The sequence below is a fragment of the Corvus cornix genome, chromosome 19, assembly GCF_000738735.6.
Source record: "Corvus cornix cornix isolate S_Up_H32 chromosome 19, ASM73873v5, whole genome shotgun sequence".
Classification (NCBI taxonomy): Eukaryota; Metazoa; Chordata; class Aves; order Passeriformes; family Corvidae; genus Corvus; species Corvus cornix.
In genome coordinates, this window is record NC_046348.1 from 7,610,288 (window position 1) to 7,630,456 (window position 20,169).

At 44.0% G+C, this 20,169-nt stretch overlaps 2 protein-coding genes across 4 annotated transcripts in view; one reads left to right on the plus strand and one right to left on the minus strand.

Moving 5' to 3' along the window:
* The window catches only part of NCOR1 (nuclear receptor corepressor 1), a 55,900-nt gene extending 40,397 nt beyond the window's left edge, over positions 1-15,503 (minus strand). The window contains exons 1-3 of one of the 2 annotated variants that reach the window (XM_039563095.1): positions 15,485-15,503; positions 2,143-2,320; positions 717-856 (exon numbers count right to left, since the gene is read on the minus strand). In XM_039563095.1, the coding sequence (XP_039419029.1) occupies positions 717-856; positions 2,143-2,250 (248 nt within the window). In that variant the 5' untranslated portion in view covers positions 2,251-2,320; positions 15,485-15,503. Of the gene's footprint in view, positions 1-716; positions 857-2,142; positions 2,321-15,407; positions 15,449-15,484 lie in introns of those variants that run through there. The other variant, XM_039563094.1, reaches the window with a different exon arrangement.
* Positions 15,504-15,833: 330 nt separating this feature from the next.
* PIGL (phosphatidylinositol glycan anchor biosynthesis class L) overlaps positions 15,834-20,169 on the plus strand; it is a 54,487-nt gene continuing 50,151 nt past the window's right edge. Inside the window, exons 1-2 of one of the 2 annotated variants that reach the window (XM_019287539.2) lie at positions 15,834-16,110; positions 16,842-17,013. In XM_019287539.2, coding sequence (XP_019143084.2) covers positions 16,096-16,110; positions 16,842-17,013 — 187 coding nt within the window. In that variant the 5' untranslated portion in view covers positions 15,834-16,095. Of the gene's footprint in view, positions 16,111-16,841; positions 17,014-17,426; positions 17,680-20,169 lie in introns of those variants that run through there. The other variant, XM_039562728.1, reaches the window with a different exon arrangement.

Consider the following 20,169-nt stretch of genomic DNA (forward strand, 5'->3'; position numbering starts at 1 on the left):
CATTTTGCTGACACAAGACGAAGGCAATATGGAAGCCCCAGATTTCACTATCATCAAGTTATTTCTGGGAATATCCTAATGAGATTTTAAGCCAAACCAGTATTTACATAACATTCATCATGGGTATTTGTTCAGAACCAGATTGGTCAGTTATAGCCAAAATAAACCTCCAGCAGTAATCCTGCATATAAAGTTGCTCCTAGCAGATATATTCACTAAGAGTCCAAGGCAAAAAGGGTTTTTACAAGCAGTGAGTGCAAGAAAAGAAGAGGTTGTTACAGGCATTAACACTTGCTTATGACTGTATACCAGCAGACTAATACACTATAGAATTGAGTGCACAAACCATATTTTAATCTCTCCCCTAAACAGAAGCATGTTCCTGCTAATTTACTACAATCCAGTTAATATTATTCTGATCTGTAGTGGGATTCTAATCTCCAGATTTGATGTTCAGAGAACATTCAATGTTCTTCAAATAAACGCTTGACACCGTGTGAAAACTTTCTTGTACCAGCAGTGACGATGCACATTGACCATCCCTCAACATCCCCCATGCAGTGACCCCTTTACTGGGAAGGAAGACACTGGCAAACTGGAAGCAAACTCCATCATCTGATTCACTGCTGCTGTCCACTCTCCGTGTCCTCAGGTAACCCCAGAGCAGCTGCATGCACAAGATCGGTGTTTGCACTCCTCCAGCTCAGCCTCCTCACCTGTCAGAGCCTGGGTGGAACTCGGAGAGCAGGGAGGGCCTGCGCCGGAGCTGCTGCTGCTGTTGCTGCTGCTGCTGCAGGAGCTGCGTTGCCTGACTGACTTCCAGGTGAGACGAGCGATAGTCGGGAACAGCAAATTCCTGAGGGAAACGTTTCTTGTGTTAATAGGAACAAGGGTAGAGACAGGACCAAAAGCATTCGGTGATCGTAATCATTTCCAAAGCTACTAAATACAGAGTAACACCGGATCAATGAAGCCTTATTCCAGCTCAAAAAATAACGTTTGCAAATGGCAGTTCCGAGATTTCAATAAACTTGAAAGAGACTAAATATTTATACTAGGAATTCCACCTAATTTATTAACAACTGCTAACAAAACACAAATGAGTCAGCAGCAGATGAATAGCCTTTCAAAAATATCCTTTAAAATCAGTCTTGCACATCCAACTGCAACATGGTAAAACGAGAGCAACCTCGAGGCAATTTCTTTTGTTATCACCTCAAGACACTTTTATATCAGACACTATAAATCAGGACTAAGAGTCACACAAGATGCATCTTCCAATTGATACAATTTACAATCAAAGTGAGGTACAAGACTATTTATTTGTATATCTGTGTCATCAACCACTCGCTTTTAAAAATTATATGCAGCTGGCACTAAACCGAAGAAAAGCTCTACAAGACATGTAATAGATCATTACCCATGAGATTTCGTTTTCATAAATTATCTAAAAATAAACACAGAGCAAGCCAAAAAGCTTCAATTTTTGAATTTCCTTTTGCTAACATGGAAGTAGAGGAAAACATCCAAAGTATCTGCTGCAGGAGGAGAATTTCATTAAAATGAGGGAAACCTGAACTGTTGTAAAGGCAACAGTTTGTCCTCCACAGCCCACCACACCACAGAGCACAGGATGGCAGAATAAATGCTTGGCAGAAATGAGCAAGTACGATACCCTTAGAAATCCTTTACTCCCTTTCTGGCCAGCAGAACTCAGCTGGCAGCACTGGTATGGCTGCTTCAGAAAAAAAAAATCAGTGTAACACAAGTTTTTACACATTCTCCACCTTGCACAGAATTTTGACAAGTATCTTAGAGAGATTCTAGCCCAATACTGCAACAGAAGTTTAGGAACAGAACCCCTACTGAATTTATTCAAACCATCAGAAACCAATGATAAAACCAGGACGTTTATATTAATAAAGGGCAAGGAGGGCAAAACAAAACAGAAGAAGCCCCCCCACAAGTATTTATCTAAGCAGACTGGCAGCAGCTCTCCCCAGCGGGGGCACATGGATGTGTTTCCAAACATGAATGACTGGTGTTACCCTCGTTCAAAAACCAGAAATAATCCCTTTTTGGCACAGCAAACACCTGAACTTCAGCCTGGCTAAGGCTGAGGCTCTCAGGTGTCCCCCTTACCTGCTGGTGGCGGGTGCTGGGGAAGGTGTACTGCACAGAGTGGGGCGGGTACCGGCTCTGCTCCGTGCTGAAAGCTCCTTGGTTCGGAGGATAGCCTGAACTTGACATTATCAGGGAAGGAGTCTCCACAAAGCTGTGAGATCAAGACCAGCAAGCAATCATGTTTCTAGGAAACCGCCTAAAGGGAAAAAGATCGCTGATAAGCACTGAAGTACCAGATGTACTCACAATACATTACAGCCATAGTCACCTAAGCAAAACAACCATTACCAGTAAAAGCTTTTTCCTGATGTATTTATTTAATAGGTTACTTCAGTCTGAAACATGCTAACGGGTCTTAAATGGGCTCAAAATGGACGTGTCAGCATTGTCTACACAAAGATTTGAGGATTATATTGTTGGAATACATCCTTTTACCAGTTACCAGTTGGGTTAGGAGAATTTGACAAGAAAAGTAGGTCACTTTAAATAAATGTTAAAGAGGTTATAATAGTCTATAGCTGGACTCTGCATTTACAGTAAATTTTCTTAGCACAACATGAAGTTCACTTTCATTTCTTCTACAAAGGTTTTGGATTCCATGAACTGTTGCTGACTTTCAGATTCAGGTAGTCTTAGGGCTGCACTCAGTGTCACCTACAGTTCATTAAATCCCAGTGCATTAGTCAGGCCCTGAATGCCATCACCATCCAACAGCAGCTTAACTCAAGTAGTCAGTAAAAAAGGCACTCACAAAGCAGAAAACCAGCTCAGCTTCAAATGCCAGCATAGTTTGGCTCCTACAGGATGCCAGAAACCGAATATACTACAAAGCCCTAAAACAATCCTGCTTAGTTCACAATCAATGACTACTTTGCATTCTCTAGCTGCAGATGGAGAGCAAACACTGAACTGCAAACTGACTGGGGGAAGATTTAAAATACTGAAGAAATCCAGACAAGTTCCCTATCAAAGTCTGAGCATGCCTGAGGCTGGGTATGGTTCCAGCTGCTGAAGATCCAAATAAACTGATTAAACCCTCCTTCCCCATCAGTGTTTTGAGCAGGTGAATTATGGCTCTAAGCAAAAAATTGGGACATAAATAGATTTTTAACAGAAAATAGTTTTCTCTGATAGCTCAAAAGATGTAATCCTTGGAGCCTACATATTAAATCCAGAATTCTATCAGATGTGGAACACATTCTCAACCTGTTGCCCAGAGACCAGCAGACATATCAGACCTTCAAATGAAGTAACTGTTGATCCCTGCCTCAATGGCTACATTTCAAAGCACATTAATCCACATCCTTTCACAAACATCACCTATAAAGTTATACTTCTGAACTGCATTTTCCATTATCAGTCAATAGACAAAATCAGCTCAGCAGATCTTGAAGTATATCTGGCATATTTTATCATTCCTGTTCTGGTCAGGGGATTTTTCCTCCTTAACTCTCCATCAAACAAAGCTTTATGTGTTGGACTCCCAGAATAATGAGGCAAATTTACACTTACCTCTTAAAGCTGATTTTCAGCTATGAAAAATCAAAGGAAAAAGCAACAGTTTATCTTTCAAAGCAATACTACAGATCACTGATAGTGTGCTTTATTGTACCTATAGATCTATTATAGTACCTATAATTCATATCCAACTGACAAGCTCTAACAGAATGCTTCACCATTAACATTTATTATACTTCATCATTCACACTGCATTCATTAGAGTACAGCTTTACCTACTATGTGATGGTCTAATGGGTCTGAGTCATATGATTTCCATTTAATCAAGGCACAGTGTCAGAAAGCCGGCAAGTTCAGCTGCACACGTTGTGAGAGCAGAGAGCTACCCCTGAGCACCCCAATGTACCCCTAAACCCCAGCCACAGCCAAAAGAAAACCTCTAATTTTCCTTTCTTACATGGACTTTCACAGGATTTAAAGCTATGGCACACAGCTGTCAGCTCAATCCAATGTTTACTGATGTGATAACTACTCCTGTCACAGGCTGGTGCACATTCATCATTAAATGAACTGGCTCCATGGTATAAAGATGCTCAAACACTTTAAAAGGTTATGAAAGTACAAATCTTAGTTTGATGAATTGCTGATGCCCCAACCTAGGCTCCCCCAGCAGCTTCATGTGCAGAGATCTGAAGAATCTGGGAATGCAGAGGGGATCAGGAGAGCAACCACTTGAAAATCACACACAAATATAGGTCAACTTCTGCATGATTCAAGGTCCTTTCTCGTTCTCTCTGTCAAGTTACATCTGCTCCTTATTTTCTCAATATTCAGTCAAACCCACAAGTTGATCATTAACCCAGGTGCTGAAAGTTCAAGCCACGCTCACTTTCTGTGATGCTATAAAAGCTATTTCTCCATTCACAAGAACTGCAGTGGACAGAGTGTTAGGTTTGTGCTCATCTTGAAATCTTTCACAACCAACTGCAGTGAGAGCATCTGACCATCTCTCCAGATTCTGCACTGGACATGGAAAGATGAGAGAGAGGGCGTGGAGTACAAGAATGAACATCCTGCATCCATCCAAAAATGTCAACCTAAACCCCCTCATAACCCACAAGTTTTACATAATAGATAGGAAAACACTGAATCTGATGACTTTCCTACTGAAAGCTGCAAGTGTGATCATGTTCATAATGGAAATTGTTTTAAAAGGGAAACAAATGAAAGTTGCCAGCAGAGGAAGGCAACAAGGAGCCTATTCATGGTCAATATGAGAGGTGAGAAGCACAGAGAGGAAAAAAAAGAAAACATGAAGTTATCAGTGGTGGGGGACCATTCTTCCTCCTCCCTGAGGGAACTGGCAAAACAGCAGCAGAGATAAGGGGGTAACAGTAGAGGAGAACACATGGTCACATATTGGCAATTACAAGGTGTGGAGGGAACTAAAGGATGGGGATCCTGCATGGGATCTCATTTCTTTCAAGATAAAATCAACCCTGGAGTACAACACGTAAAATGACACTGAAGTACAATAGTCCCTCCCTCTAAGCCTCCTTTTCCTGTTACAGACACATCCACATGCCTGCACACTCTCCTGATTTGACCCCTCTACGTGCCCTTCAGACCCCCCCTTATCTCCCAGGCTCCTACAGCATGAGCTTGTTTATCCTCTCTGCAAGGGGAGGGAGAGATTTTTTCCACATTTTTGCCAGTAGAATTACCACCAATATTCTGCTCATCTCTCCCTGTCTTACTACCTTAATTCTGGAATTGTGGATGTAAGTGCTTGACTTGAACTCCTATTTCTCTGCAGGCAACCTTACGACCTGTCAGCCAAAAGCATCTGCCTCTCTCCCTTCAGCATCTGCTCACATGTTTGCAGCAGACACAGATTCTTCTTCATCAATCTAGTTCCTGGCCAGTGAGGGCAGTGCCAGCTTCCTGCTGTAACCTCTCCAATTTCCATACGTCCAGATTATGTTTAAATACAGCCATCCTTTTGCATAAAACTGTAACTGTGTGTGCAGACTGTAAACAACCTCATCCGGGCTTTCCTCCCTGCTGTATCCTTTCACTAATCATGACAAACCTCCTCTTGCTCTACCCAAAGCCAACCAGAATCCTCCTGTAAAGTTCCTCACTGTTTATTAACTCTCTCTGATCCTTGCACTGCTTCCCCCTCCTCTGCCGGAACAGAGGCTGCTCATCTTCATTTTCAGCATCCCTGATAAACTACAACACCAGAAATCAGCTTCCAACTCTGCTCAGTCAATGACAGCAAGATTCTGTTTTTCAGACAAGCATTTTTTACCTTTTCATATTATCCTGCAAATTGCAGAGGTTAAATATATACACATTTAAAAGAGCTGTTACAGACTTTGGAATTCTGCCTCGTGTCTCACAAAGATAAAGTTAGGTCATGAATACTTTCATACAGCTGCCAACCAGGCTGGCAAATTGTCTTGTCTCACCAAATACTGACAATTAGAAGGGGCAGAAAGAAATATTTCTTTGTTTTGCAATTCAGAAGCCAGAAATTGTGTTATAATGTCCCATTTCACTGACATTCCCAGACTCTATGGCAAAACAGATGGGGAAATCAAGTAGCATCAAATGGATAATATTAAAAAAATAAAAATTACAGGACACACAGGAGCAAACAATCAAAAAAGAAGCAGTTAAGTGAAGATAGCCAGGGGAGAAAAAGCAATGATAAGAGTAATGGATTCAGGAACTGAAGAGATACTTGGCCTTGTGTTAATTTGATCTTCTCGGACAAGGAAATGATTTAACAATGTTTATTTCTAAAGGTATGACGATATTTTTGTCTTTGGCCAGCTCAAACTACTGATCAGATCCAATTCAGTATTCTCTTAAAAGCTACTGTTCACACTTACATTCACCATATGCAGGGAATTTTGAGTAAGTTAGAAATAATTTGGAAATCAATATTATAATGGCAACAATCACGGTGTAATTTCAGCTTGATCTCCAGAACTCAAAATGCTTCAGAAGCAGAAGTACAAACTATCTTCAGCAGACATGTGGGAAAATGAGTCACAGAAAGGTTAAAAAATCTATCAAAGACTCCCCAGGAAATAGACAAAGTCTGAATCAGAAATAAGACTCGATTCTTGCAGCACTTTGAAGGCGCTGCCTGAGTAAAGCAGTTCTTCACTTGGAAAAACACAGTAGGTTAAAAACTGGGACTATTTTTAGCAGAGCAGTTCCCCAAACCCCTTCACCACACGGCCACACAGACCTGACACAGCTGTCCCAGGGCAGGGCAGTCACCTGCTCCATGTCCATGGAGCCACTTGCTGGAATATCCTGTCTCCATCTCTTACCTTCAGGGATAAAAGGCCAGTCTCATGGGTAGACTCAGTTTTCCTTCAGCTATCCAAAACAAGCTGACATTTCTGCATTTAGAGTAATTTTTGTGCCATCTTGAAGTGCTTAACCAACATTTGCTAATTAAATTTCACATCCTTTTGGGAATTTTCCTCATCTTGTTTTTGAGCAAACTAAGTGTGATATAAAGAGAGCAAAGAATGAGATTATAGTCTAACCCGAGTTGGGAGATTTTGTTTTTAAATCGGCAGCTTTAGTAAATTGAGCTCTGATGTAACTAACCCATGGCAGAGCAAGGGAGGCTCTGCCTTGCACAGGGGATCTACAATGAATCACAAAATTAATTCAGGGATATTTATTCAAAGTTTACTCTGGCAAAAAAAAATGAAGAGTGAAGGGAGTGTTTCAGCAGTTGGTTCGAAAGGCCTTATCCAAGGCATGATAACAATACTTGTGAATAATTATTTCTGTGATTTCACTTCATAATAAGGTAATGAAACTACCTCATGGAAAAAACCAAAATCAGGCTGTATTTATGGACTAACCTATTAAACCACACTGACCAGATTTCATGAATTACAGACCCTTCAAGACACAATGCTTCAACACACATAAAACAAATCAAAACTACAGGTCAAGAGTCACAGAAGTAAAACCCTTCAGTGTATTGCTAGCTTTGCAAAACAAATCTTCCCAGTAGCATTTTGTTTTACCAGATAATCATTAACCTGTTCAAACACAAACAAAAACACCAACTTTGCATCCTGGGGATATGCCATACACCAGAAAATACTAACACATCCATTCCTGACAGATTGCTAAAGATAGCTTAATGGGTCCAACTTCCATATAAAAAATTATTTATTCAAACTACTGGACACAGCACAAGGCTGAGTATCATCTCCCACCTGAAATTCCAGTGCTCAGAGTATTAACAGTAGGGCTGCAGGCTCACACTGACTTAGCAGTGTAGAAAGTCTTCAGTAAAAAAGCACCAAACACTTCCAGAGCAGTCATTAGTCCTTCAGTCACTCCTCAACATCCACTTATCAGCAGTCATATGGCAGCTATTCAGATGGCAAAATTCAGTGATGAAGAAAAGAAGTTGGGGTTCAAACTGATCTGTGTCAACCCTGAAGCCTGACCACAAAATTCTGCGAAGTATTGTGGGATGGGGTGGTAAGTGAGCTACTATATCAATATATAGGACAATCCTAAAAGATAGAAGGTTTTCATTCAAGAACCTACCAGAAGGTTGATGCCTGAGCAGATTTAAGATAATTCTGTGCTTTAAAACTGAAGGACATGTATTCCAGCTACAATATCCAAGCTTACAGACAGATGTATGAAAATCTGCTGGGCATCCCCTCCAAAAGATGAAAAATTCTTTGCATGCTACAAGCAAAAAAAAAATGTTAAAAGGCCAACACTAAAATTAAAGACAACTTGAGTAATGGTCATTTAAATATGTACCAGAGTACTGTGCTTCCCATTTCTGCAGGACACAGGCATCACCCTCAAAGCTCAGGGCCTCTCCCACACTTTCTCTAATCTTTTTTTCACTCTTTTTTCACTCAGTTTTATGCTGCAGAATACTCAGAAACTTGTAGTCAAAGCACATGGACATATGCTATTGGAATGAATAGAAACAATGAATGTATTTTCTCCAAGTTTAGGACAACTAACTACTGAATTTTCCATGACAATTCCACATGTGCAGATGCCTTTTCTTCTTCTGTGACAGACAGAACCATAAAATCCCAAATACACCATAAATTCCCAAGAACTTTAATCTCACACAGTTGCATTCCCTTTACTCACAAAGTTATTGATGGAAAAATCACTATTTCTGTCCTTGCTAGAAATACAGTACGAAAGTTACATTACTATCAATACTGAACAACATTCTCTCCATTAATTATTAATACAATAATTAATAAATCAAGAAATGTGAGTATTTGAAAAATAGATGCTAAGAAAAGCCCAAACATCTGAATTCAACCCTTTTCACACCCTGAAATTTCCATTAATGTACAATATAATCTTATTTCTGAACATCCAAAGCAGTAACTCACAATGCTGTACAGTGCCTGACATATTCTCCATGACACATGGCAAACTTTAATTTAGCCAATTACAGACGTGACACAAGTTAAGGAGCATTACAGCTGTCAATTCAAGATGTCACATTGACTCTATCCTAGGAATACTTTTCCATCTCCATCAAGGGAGCCAAAAAATTAAAATAGGTTTTTATACTTCATATTTTAATAGGAAAAGATTCCCTATTCACAGGTTACCAGCTACTTAAGGTACTTCAAGTAATAGTTTTTGAAACACTAAATATTAAGTATTAAAGAGTCATTCAAAGCAATTTTTGTTGCCATTCCAAAGGTGAAAATTGGTTGCATCCTTACATGTGTAATTTACATCCAAACTCTTGCCAAATCTCAGGATCACATTGTTATGCTTCATCTTTAAATAACAGTTTCTCTCTCTCTCTCTCCTGCTACAAATACAAATAGAATTTGTGCTCTACCAAAATGGGGTTGATCAAATTCAGCTGACAAGATACTCTTCTCCTGGAAATTCTATTTTAATCCCTCCTGTAATTTATGATCTTACAGAAAAGTTGCTAATACATGATCTCAGGACCCAGGGCATATACAACTTTGCTGCATTATATGGGGGAACATAATGGGAAAAACTAAGATCACATTAACATCTTTGGAAGCTTCTGATCAATTACCCACTTGCCTCACCAAAAAAATAAAAATAGAAGGATGCTGAGCACATCCACTTCCAATGAGTCCATATTTCCAGCATCCACTCACCAGTTACCACATAACACCCTGGGATACAGAGAATCCCTGAGGGAGGAAAATCCTCATGGATTTTCATAGAGGAACAGCTCTTACACCCTGCCATGGAGCTTATCCAGCTCTCTTCTGCCAAGGAGGGTCACAATAACACCAAAATCAGCCAAAAGAGGTAGGAGGAAGTCCTCCCTTCAGAAATGGAAATTAAGGATGTAGACATTTCCTTGACTAAAAATACCACAGAGCGATGACTTAAAACTGAGAAGGGTACAAACATCAGGGTTTTCTGGTTTTAAAAGTATGTCACAGAAACAAAGATAGCTTATTTCCTAAAGACATTTTCCAAGGAACACCAGATTCCTGGTTGTCCCAATATGGCAAATAGCACACAGTTAATGCACACCACAAAAAAAATTTCATGAGCCAAAGAACCCAAATCTCCAGAACTGAATGTCCAAAGCAAACCCTACAAAGCCCAAACACTGCACATGTAAGGACTCTCATTCCCAAGGGAAGACAGCTTTTTTCTGAGGTGACTCCAGCACTTCCCAAATCCCAAACATCTCCCTCAGCCTTTTGAAGGGCCCTACCCCTGCTACAGGGGTAATTCAACTGGTTTTGAAACATCAACTGGATCATTCAAACTTCACCCTGAAAACTGTAATGTGAAACAGAAACCAGCCCAGGCATCCTCCAGTGCACCCATGTGCAGCAGGCAAGAGACTCAAAAGATGCTACACAAACGACAGTGATAAGAACTGCAAAAAACCTTCCTCAGCAACTCATCCTCACTCATGAGTGTTCAACAATTCACTGAGGTTTGCTCCAATTCACCTTTTTTCTCACATTTCATCTAGGACTTAGGAATAACCATACCTCAAACTTCATATGCATCACACACTATGCATAAAATACTCTCTCAAAACAATTTTTCTTCTCCTTTTTTGGACTGAAACTGTACACAGTTCAAGAACAGCTCCTGCACATGAATTTATTCCTCCACTGTTAATCCATCTGCAGGTAAAACTGGTTTTTGACATCACCTAACATCCAAGAAATGATGTGGTCACAGTTTTAAGTTTCCAGCATCTTCTTGTAGATCATTGATTATCAAAAGTGGATCTATAGTGACAGCTTTTAAAAACAGCTTTGGTTTGGAAAAGGAAATATAACTTGACTAATCCATACTGACTAAACCCACAAACTATGATGGATTGTAAGAGAAAACACTTATAAAGAAAGGGTCAGGAAAACCAAGTATCAGCCTCATAATTCCCCTCAGCTGACTGAGTTCAGATAAAATCAAGTCTAGATTTTAACTAGAAAATACAAAAAGCCTAAAATAACATTTTTTTAACTGTATCTAAGAGCAATGCCTTGGTCCATACCAATGCTCCACAGGAAATGCAGCAGGGCCTTCTGGAAACAAAGTTTATTGTTATTACATTTATGATTACATTTAAGGTACTCTATTTCACAGGAAATGCAACAATATATAAAGATGTAACTCCAACTGGGAGTCTTAAAACAGCCTCCAAGTCAGAAAAATGCAGAGAATGGAAGAGATCTTGGACTATGAATGGTACAAATAATCTTTTGGATCTGGAGTAAAAAAAAAAAAAAAAACAAACAACCCAGAACTTCAAGGTTCTATATATGTTTAAGCCTGATCTTTGACACCATAGTGAAACACCAGCACCTATACAAATAATGGCTATAATGGAACAGGTAAGTGACATTTATTATGACAGGTTCTGGCAACAATATTCCAAGAAAGCTAAACCATGAAGTTACAATGATTATATGGGAGAATTCCCACTTTTCAAACACCCCTCCTCTGCAAATCCAACATTTCAGATAGAATTAGAACAAGAGTTGAAAAATATGAACCTGGTGAGACAAAACTCTATAGGGTAAATACAATTTTTTGATTTAAAGTAATTCATCTTTTTTTCCCCAAAATAGTATTAACACGGGGAAGAGTGCAGCTGATCTGAAATCATATACCTGCCTCATTTGCTGAACTGCACTTGAACGTGTCATGAACTTCTCTGTTAACTCTCTAACACTGACAAACAGGACAGGAATCAGTCGGTTTTGCACCTGATTTATATTCACATTTGTTAGACGTGTTCCCTGAAACGTGAACGCATTTTAATCCCTTCAGGAGAGCATTTGCTTTTCCAGGCAGCCCCGGGCTCTGCCCAGGAAGACCAGCAGAGGTTTCACGTGGAGTGTGTGCTCTGTGTCCCACAGCCAGGGAATGCTCTGGGCTGTTTGCAGCTCGGACGGCACAAGAGCCCTCTGACATCGTGAGGACATAAAGGAGAATTACCCAAATGCCCTTTCCCTGCAGCACAAGGCACAAGCAAGTGCATGACACCAGAGGAGTACTAAAAGAAACACACTGTTAGTTTAAGCATGTTTTACACTTAACATCATCCCTTTTCATTTATAGGTGTCCTTTTCCTCAACATCTCTGTGGCTGTATTTTCATTTTCAGTTTTACCCAAGAGCAGTCACTCAACATGCACAGAATTTTTAAGTCTCGGCCAACAATTTGTCCAGGTAATTTGTCTGCATAAAAAAAAATCATTTTTTACTGCTGTAAGTTATGAACAATAGGATCTTTCAGAGATGGCTGATGCATCTTTTTACATCTTCGTGCATCTTAAGAGAATATCTGTTAATTTTGCAATAACTTTTGCAATCATAAGCAGGTGAAGTTGCTGACTTCAAAACCACATAGACCAACACCTGCCTTGAGCCTGAAGAAAAAAAGAAGATCTATCAAATCAGTCTGGGAGGGGCAACATTACAAGTGGTTTAGATGTGGAGCTGGGCAAGGACATGGGAGTCTCTCTTAGGATACTGGGAAGAAACACAGCTCCAAGGTAAGACTGAGCCCTCTGTCTCACACAACTCAGAGCTGAGCCCCAGCAGGCCCAGGCTGTGATTTAACAGATGGTGGGAGAGCACTGAAGGAGCAAGGAAGGGAAAGGGAACCTCACAGAAGTCCATTACTAGTTGGATAATCACTGAAGGAGAGAGACACCGAAATGGAAGATACATTCAGCACTGTCCTGGCTAATTTAGAAGTATCACAAAGTAAATATTTACAGACAGCAGTCCTGCATAGGTCAGAATTTTTACCTGGACCAGTTACAGTAGGGAGGGAAGGTACCATGTTCAGTTAATAGCCCAACATTGAAACACTGATTCAGATTTGACTAAAGAACATAAATGACTTGAAGAGTTCAAGCCTGGCATCCAGGAAACGTTGCTTGCATTATGAAACCACTGTCTGGTTACAAGTCTGTTCTTAAGGTTGCTCTGTGTCACACTGCACCTGCACAAGGAAAAGACCCCTTCCAGCTTCAACAATTCTTAAAATCTTACATGTAAATCACTACACCAGAACTCTAAATAGTATTTTCAATTGGGCAAGAAAATCTTCATTAAAATCGTTTTGTAGGCAAAAGGCCATATAGAGGAATAAAACATTTCACCAAAACCTTGGCTGAGAGCTTTGAAAGAGTATAAATTTCTTATTTATAAGAAATATTGTTCTCTACTACAGAAGATTTTTTTCAGTTGCTTTCATGCATTTAACACCAGCTGAAGCAGAGGCAGCTTCCCTTCCCTGCAAGCATCTTTCATTCATGCTACAACTGAGAAATGAAATAACTCAGAAGACGCAGTCAGAGGAGCACAAGAACTGTGGAAAGGGACTTGAGGGGGGAATCGGAAAGGCACTTTAGGGTCTGTCCCTATTTCTACCACAGTTTTTAAGAGAGTTTTGTAGATCCTTTTAGATCACAATGGAAAACATGTCTGCCCCAAAAGAGCAACTAAAATGAGTGGCTATAGGAGACAAAGTGTATTCAACACAAAACAGCAGCAGTACAATGGAGCAAAATGAATATATTCAGATTCTGTGCATGTAATTTCAACCTGGAGAGTTACTTTTAATTGATGGGTGCAATGATTAACAAGCTAGAGAGAAGCAACTTGTGGAGGCAAGCACTTGTAACATCCTCTCCACACGTTCAAAAACACATGTTATAACTCTTAGAAAGAAGATTCCAAAATGCTGCTCTTTCCCACATTTCAGCAACAGGTTTAGGTATTTTAGTGACCAACATCGAACAGTGTATTTCAAACAGACAAATTACCCTGCACATAAATGACAAAAGAACTCTTTTTCCTCAGCAGCCCATACCATATCACAAAGAAAAGCGACGTAAAGAAAAAATTAACCACGCTTTCGCAAAAAAGGGTCACTGCAGTTGGCTTCTTTCCCCTGAACTTTTGAATCCCTGGGCTAAGCACGAAGGTCTTTCATCCCCCAGCACAAGACACCACATTACAGCTAACTAGAAATCCACTTCAAATATTACAGACTTCCTTTCCAAATGTCAAGGTTGTTTAGTTAATCAGGAATAACAACATTTTGCGGAATAAAATTCCAGTGCAAAACTACAACAGAGCTGCACGGTCCTCGTGTGCAGTGACATAACTGTGTCCACTTCTTCAGGCACTTACACTGTGCCATCCCACTTACCACCACAGTTTTTGTTATAATTGCCCTGTTTCCTATCTCTCAAATCATAGTGCCTAGGATAAAAATCCCTATCTGAGCTCAAAGAGTTCATAACTATAGTGCCATAACAAAAATTAATAAAAGAATACTGCCACAAAAATCAAGTCTTCAAGACTACACATTCCCGCTGTAATAAGTTGTCTTAGTTTCCACCAGTATTTACAGTCATGAAAAGGTAACAGACTTGTTAAGACCATATCTGCAGAACACGAAGAAGCAGGTTTTGGACAACAGATTGTTCACAATATCTACTTGCTTACTTGAGCCTGTCTAACACTGACAATTCATGCATCCACCTCGAATCTTGCCTAACTGCAGCCGACTTTATAAACACACGTTTTCTAAGTACAGAAAAATCAGCAAGCGCGAAGTTCTTTACCATCAAGTCAGAATAATTCTAGCAAAAGCCACTTCCATTGTGCCCTGCAGCAGCCCGGAGATGACAGAAGCCGGGGATGTTTACAGGTCCCATATGAATAATTCAGCGTCAGCATCAGCAACAACTCCCCGGCACTGACAGCGGCCGCGATGCTCCCCCGACACGGAGCTGTGGCCGCAGCACATCCTCAGGAACTACCGCGCTCCTGGCCGAGCCTCCAAGAGGACCATTTTGAAGAACTGACCCTTTTTTAATTTTTTTTTTTTTTTTAAACTTGCACTTCTCCTGCCCACAGCGCAAGGATGAACACCCAGCACAGAGATGCTCTGGGATTTCTGCAGAAACTTCCCAGCGAGGGCCACCTCTCCGTGCCCCACCATCCCCCCGCGCATCCACAGCGTCAATGGGGGGAAAGCCCCGCGGGCACCGGGCACCCCCCGCCCCTGATCCGCCCACCCCCCGCGCCCCCGGCGGCTGCCCCACGGGCCCCCCCCCGGCTCCAGCGCCCTCCCCCCGGAGACCACAGGGCTCCGTCCCCGTGAGGAGGGAGGAGGACGGGATGGCCGGGCCCCCGCCTCTTCCCCCTCCTCCCCCTCCTCCTCCTCCTCCTCACAGCGGAGGCGCTCAACCCGCTGCCCCCGCGCCGCCCCACCGGGCTCCTCGCGCTTACCGAGGCGCGGCGCGGGGGCGGCCCGGGCGGCGGGTACCGGCGGGTCCCGGCGGGGCTGAGCGGGCGCGGCGTCTCACCTCACCCTCAGCGCCGCCGCCGCCGCCATCTTGCCTCCCCTCCCCCGGCCCCGCGCGCTCCGCCCCCTCCCGCCAGGTCCTGCCAGATACCGAACAAGCCGCGGCGCCGCGGCTCGGTACCTTTCACCGGCCACGGTGGCTCTCCCCTTCCTCGCGCTGTGCCATGTCTGGTGATGCACAGGCAGCAATATCCCGAGAGAAGCCACCGGAGAGCCTGGCGGTGAGAGGGAGGGGTGCTATGCCCCTTCCAGGACCGCTGGCCGGTGCGGTGGGGAGGGGCTCCTTCCCCCTCCCGCTGAGGGCTGGGGGGGGGGCGCGGCCGCCATGAGGCGAGCGGGGCCCGACCCGTGAGGGGCTCCTGGGGCTGCCGTGGGCTGGCCGCGGGCTGGGAGCGCGGGGGAGCCACAGCGCCCCGGTGGCCCTCGCCGGACTGCTGTAAATTGATAATAACCCATAGTGGGTCCGGGCTGCGGTCGTGCCGGTGAACGCGGCCTCGAGAGCCCCTCACGGGAGTATCGCCCGGAGCCCGTCAGGTCCCGCAGGGCGCTTCCCGCCCCGTCCGCCGTGCTTCCCGCGCTGTCCCTGAGGTCGGGCCCGTGGCCTGGCGACGAATGACTTCCGAAATTGTGAGAGAGGTTTAAATTTCGTTAAGTGTCTGTTCATTCCTCCCACGGAATGAGGAGTGTGTAACTTGCTCCCTGCATTCTCAGGAGTTTCAAATCTGCAGGGCGTTGTGCGTGCAAATGTGTAATTCAGGATCTGCTAAAATCACAGATTAATCTCTAATCAGGTTTACTATGGGAAAGATATACCATTAGGCAAGATTAAATTACCTCATTGTCACAATTTCCATTAAATGGAGAAGTCGTGCCTACATTTGCAGAATGGGTGCCCACACAATTACTGGTTCAGACTGAAAAAGCTGGGGCTCACCCTGTGGTAAACAGGATCATTCAGAAAACACATGTTGTGCTAAGGGTTGTGTTATTACAGTAGTTAAAAGTGCCACGCTAAGGTGACACAGCACATCTCCTGTGTTTGCAGTCTCTAATCCCAACACAAGCCCATGACTCTCACTTGGAATCACTTGCAAGTTAAAGGTGTCCAAAGAAGAGCCAGGGAAGACCAGTCAGGCGTTCACCTGGTGAGGTCTGAGCTGCTCCTCTGAACTCTCCTAAATTGTTTTCACCATTTATTTACACTTTAACCCACCTAACTCCCGCACTCCACCATTGCTCTGTACACTTGTCTTCCATATTGCCTGTTTGTCTGGAAAAGCGGAGTATCCAAGCCATCGTGCATCTGATTGACTGTCTCATGTTTATTGTAACACTTCCCGTCTCCTTCTCCTCTGCAGTTTTCTCCAGTGGCTGACTTCACTTCTAAAACATATCCAAAAGTTTCTCCCCTTGCAGCCACACTCGGGATAGCCCACAGAACGTGTCTGAAGATAAGCTCCTCCTGCCCTGCTTTTGAGCTTCCCCTTAACCCACAACAGCTCCTCCACAGCAGCGCAGCACGGATAAAAGGTACCACACGCTGAAAAGCTCAACTTTTGTCACTATTAATCACTATTGAGGTACCAGCAGGGTCAGGGCGATACGGCTTTCGCCGCCGGCCGCCCCAGGAGAACAGCCCGTGTTCAATGCACACCCTCGGGCCCCGCTCTCGGGCGGGACCCTGCCAGGGCGGCCCTCTGGGGCAGCAGTACCGGGACACGTTTTCCGGGAACCCCAGAGCGGCACAGCATAGCCCGATCTCCCCGGGAGCGGCACAGTCCGGGCCCCGTTTCCGCGGCAGCGGCCGAGCGGCCCCGCCCCGAGGCGGGGACGGGAGGGGAGGGCCGTGGGGGGGGGGGGGGGGGGAACCCTTTCGTACTCCGGAACCTTCCTTCCGCGGCTCGCGTTTCCTGCCGGCGCGGCGGTGGCGCGGGGCGGTCGCCATGGCAGCGGGCCCGTGGTGCTGGGGGACGCCGGTGGCGCTCGCGCTGCCGCCGCTGCTGCTGCTGCTGCTGCTCGGGGGCGCGCGCCGCCTGCGCCGGGGGCGCGCGCGCGCCGGGACCCGCGTGGGCGCGCGGGGCGGGCGCGCGCTGGTGGTGACGGCGCACCCCGATGACGAGGCGATGTTCTTCGCCCCCGCCCTGCTCGGCCTGCGCAGCGCCGGGGCCGCCCCCGCCGTGCTCTGCTGCTCCGCAGGTGAGCGGGGACCACCCACACACCCACACACCGCCGGGGCACGGGGAGGCCGCCGCGATGGCTCCCCGCGCGTGTGGCCTCGCGCTGTGACGCGGGGTGGAAGGTCCCCGGCTGTGGGGAAACTGAGGCACGGTGCGGCCGTCGCCCGCCCTTCTCCGTCCCTCGCCTCCCCTCTCCTTTACAAGAGCATGTCGTGACGGAACAGAAATGAATGTGTTCAAATTGAAAGTTGCAACGCTGAGGCGCTTTCAGACTGTGTGGCAGTTTTCAGTGGGCTGTAAAAGGTGCTGTTTAGCACAGCCTTTTGGCATCTCCTTGTAAAAATGTCGTCTTGCAGAAGACTTGTTTGGATGATCCAGGTTTAATGTCGCGATACATTCCCTGTAACACATCTAAAAATAGCGGCTGCATTACAATCCGATCATGGAACAATAGCCCGGAAGGGAATGCGAGGCCGTGCTGTCCATCAGTTGATCTGGTGGCAGCATTGATGTGTCTTCATTTGCTGCAGACGAATGTTTGTTCTCCAGAATGTCCGGGGAGGTGCCTCAGCCTGTGGGGTCTGTGTCAGTGCTGCTTTAGCTCTCCCTCAAATCACTTTTTCCTGAGTCACTGGTGTAATTTAAGCTTGTTTGTTTATTTTTTTCGTGCCTGACAGGAACATGGAAATCAGAGTATCCCTTTGTAACGGCCTCTTACATATTTTAGGACTGTTATCTGCCTCTTCTGTCTTCTCTTCTCCAGACTAAACAACCTGGTTACTAGCGATCTTCCCTCACAGATCATGTTTTCTAAACCTCTAATCATTCTCAGCACTCTCCTTTGGACTCTTCCTTTGGTTCATGTCATTTTTTGAAGGGCAGTGATCACAAACTGGAAGCAGCACTCCTGCTGAGGCCTTGCTCGGGCTGAATAGAGTGGAAAGATTCTTACAGGCTCCACTGTTTGCCCAGAACAAGAACTTCTCACAGCACATGACACTTTCGTGTTGTTCTCATGATCTGCTAAAGCTACAGATTGTTCTACAGAACCATCTGACACCTGATCAGTTATTCCATTGTTCAGGTTTTTTGTGCATAAGAAACAACCTCATTTGAATTGATCTTTCAGACCATATAGCTGTACCAGAATTCTTACACTGAGAGTTGCTTGCCTTTGGGAAAGAGCCCTTTGTGCCTTTGGCAGCTCCAGCCAGTTCACTGCCAGTTCACTGTCATTTCCAAAGCTTTCTGTCCTGTCAGACCGTCTAGGTGAGGGAGACAGGGATTAAACTATTGCTGAAGTCCCACGGCGTGGTGGTTCACTGATGGCTCTGCACACTTCCCATTCAAGATTTAGTGCAGAGCTTTCATTGTCTCTGCTGAGGGAGAGAGGTCTGTGCATCCCCTTTGGCTTTTTCACAGCTAGGGGGAGATTACTGAAGTGCAGCTCTGACATTTCAGTTTTGGGGACTAATACACTGCTGCTGGTAGATAATTGTCCAAAGAAGTGTTGTGTTTCTGTTTATTTTGTTGAATTTTCTTTTCTCTTTACTCCTGATTCAGTGACATGACACATTCAGTGTGTTTGATGTTTCCTTCTAGGTACTCTCTCACTTGTAAGGAAATGAGCAGCCCATGTAGGGGAGAGCACCTTTATGAGCTAAGAGATTTTTATTTTAAAAGCCTCTTACTAGTCTTGTGGGTGATTCAGATGGTTCATCCTCTCATTGTTTGAGTGATTGATGATGACAAGTGAGTTGATCAAAGACACTGCAAATTGTTAACACTGAGACAAAATCATTACTTAAAAACCATTCTACTTGCAGTTTTCAGTTATCAATCAATTTGACTTAGAAATGAGTTAGAATTACAGCACTGGGAAAAAGAAATCAGTCTTTGACACACTGAATAATCTTAGATTGAATTAATAACTCAGTCTAAATGTGCTCTGCTCTCTGTAGTAGCTGACTCTATTGTGAGTGCTCATGGATGAGGTCCAGCAGCATCAGCTATTCAGCTGGTTTTGCTCTCAGTAGCTGCCCATTTTTTCTTGTAAGCATTTACATATTCCTGATGTCCTGACACATTTCTGCAGCTGTGGAACTGTTCCCTTGACTTCAGCAGAAGGCTGGTATTTTGAGAGCAGTGGTACTGTTTGGATAAAGCATCACCTGCAGTCAGCTGTGACACTGCATTGCAGCAAAAGCTGTTACCTTACAACACTGTGTAAAAATCGGTCTGAAATGAGCCCTCTTGTACTCATTCAGTCATTCCAGACAAGGTGCACACTTCAGTTAATTCTGCTGGAGCTGGAACATGCAATCCAAGGTTCATCCCACAGTCAGTCGCTGTCAATCTCCCAGAGTCATTCACTCACAGGCTGTGGGAAGAGGGTTTTTTTTTTCTAGTTACTCTTTCCCTCTTCGAAAATTTTACAAAGCTTGCTAGTGATGGCTCAGATTGCAACACTGCTCCAGAGAAATTCTAGACTTAGATGACTCACACCCAC